Source organism: Nannospalax galili, unplaced genomic scaffold (assembly GCF_000622305.1).
Source record: "Nannospalax galili isolate Female #2095 unplaced genomic scaffold, S.galili_v1.0 scaffold820, whole genome shotgun sequence".
In the NCBI taxonomy this organism is placed as follows: domain Eukaryota; kingdom Metazoa; phylum Chordata; class Mammalia; order Rodentia; family Spalacidae; genus Nannospalax; species Nannospalax galili.
In genome coordinates, this window is record NW_008346549.1 from 1,251,711 (window position 1) to 1,252,554 (window position 844).

Sequence of the window (844 nt, forward strand, 5' to 3'; positions counted from 1 at the left end):
CTCAGATACAGCTGGACCCGGATTCTGGGCTGGGAGTCACCTGGCTCTGGACCAACTCGTAGAACTCCCTGCGGAAATCGGACACGAACATAGCAACGGCGGCTGGACACCAGGAGCTGGAGGTGAACACCGGTATCCCCAGGAGCGGTCAAGACTCCCGCCAAATCACCGCTCTTCCGATTGGCCCAAGCCAGCAACCAATAGTTCCTAGTCTTGCCTCCTTTCTGATTGGGTCATATTGAGGGCGGCCAATAAAGCTCTGTCATTCGCAGCTGGAATAGGTCCCCCCTCCTCCCCCCGAAGCATCTTTTCTGGAGTCAAGGTGAAAAATCTGCGGCTCCCTTCAACGCCAACTTCCATTTACCCAGAAACCCCTACGCTCGGCGGACATCTTTACTTAGGGAAGAGATGTCCACTAGCTCACTCTGGGATGGTCAGAAAAAAACACTCTTAACTATAAAGCAAATTCAGTCATATATCGATTGAGAGCAAAAATTATGTTTTCAATAAACTCTTCGTCGAGTTAGAAGGCTGATGCGCAGCTTACTTCCGCCAGAGTCCATGATGTTGGAGGCGCAGGCCAGGAAGCTCTAGCTGCATTCTGGGTATTGTAGTCAGTAACAAAAATGGGTCCTACCAAGTTTGTTTGGAGAGGAATACTATCAAAACATTATAAATAATCTCTATACTGTGAAATAACCTATTAGGCTGTATTTCAATGCTTGTTTTCAATAAATTTTAGTCATCAGAGCCTTTACGTGGCTTTCTGCCTTTTGCAACAGATGCCGGACTTCGGCGACCTCCCCCTGCTCGCAGGCAGGTCACTTCCGGTGACGTTCTCGCG

At 49.1% G+C, this 844-nt stretch overlaps 1 protein-coding gene across 4 annotated transcripts in view; it reads right to left on the minus strand.

Moving 5' to 3' along the window:
- Cdc45 (cell division cycle 45) overlaps nt 1–253 on the minus strand; it is a 28,292-nt gene extending 28,039 nt beyond the window's left edge. For 2 of the 4 annotated variants that reach the window (XM_029568267.1, XM_017800578.2), the window contains exon 1: nt 41–252. In XM_029568267.1, the coding sequence (XP_029424127.1) occupies nt 41–91 (51 nt within the window). In that variant the 5' untranslated portion in view covers nt 92–252. Of the gene's footprint in view, nt 1–40 lie in introns of all 4 variants that reach the window. The other 2 variants (XM_029568266.1, XM_017800577.2) reach the window with 2 other exon arrangements.
- Between the last annotated feature and the right edge of the window lie 591 nt (nt 254–844).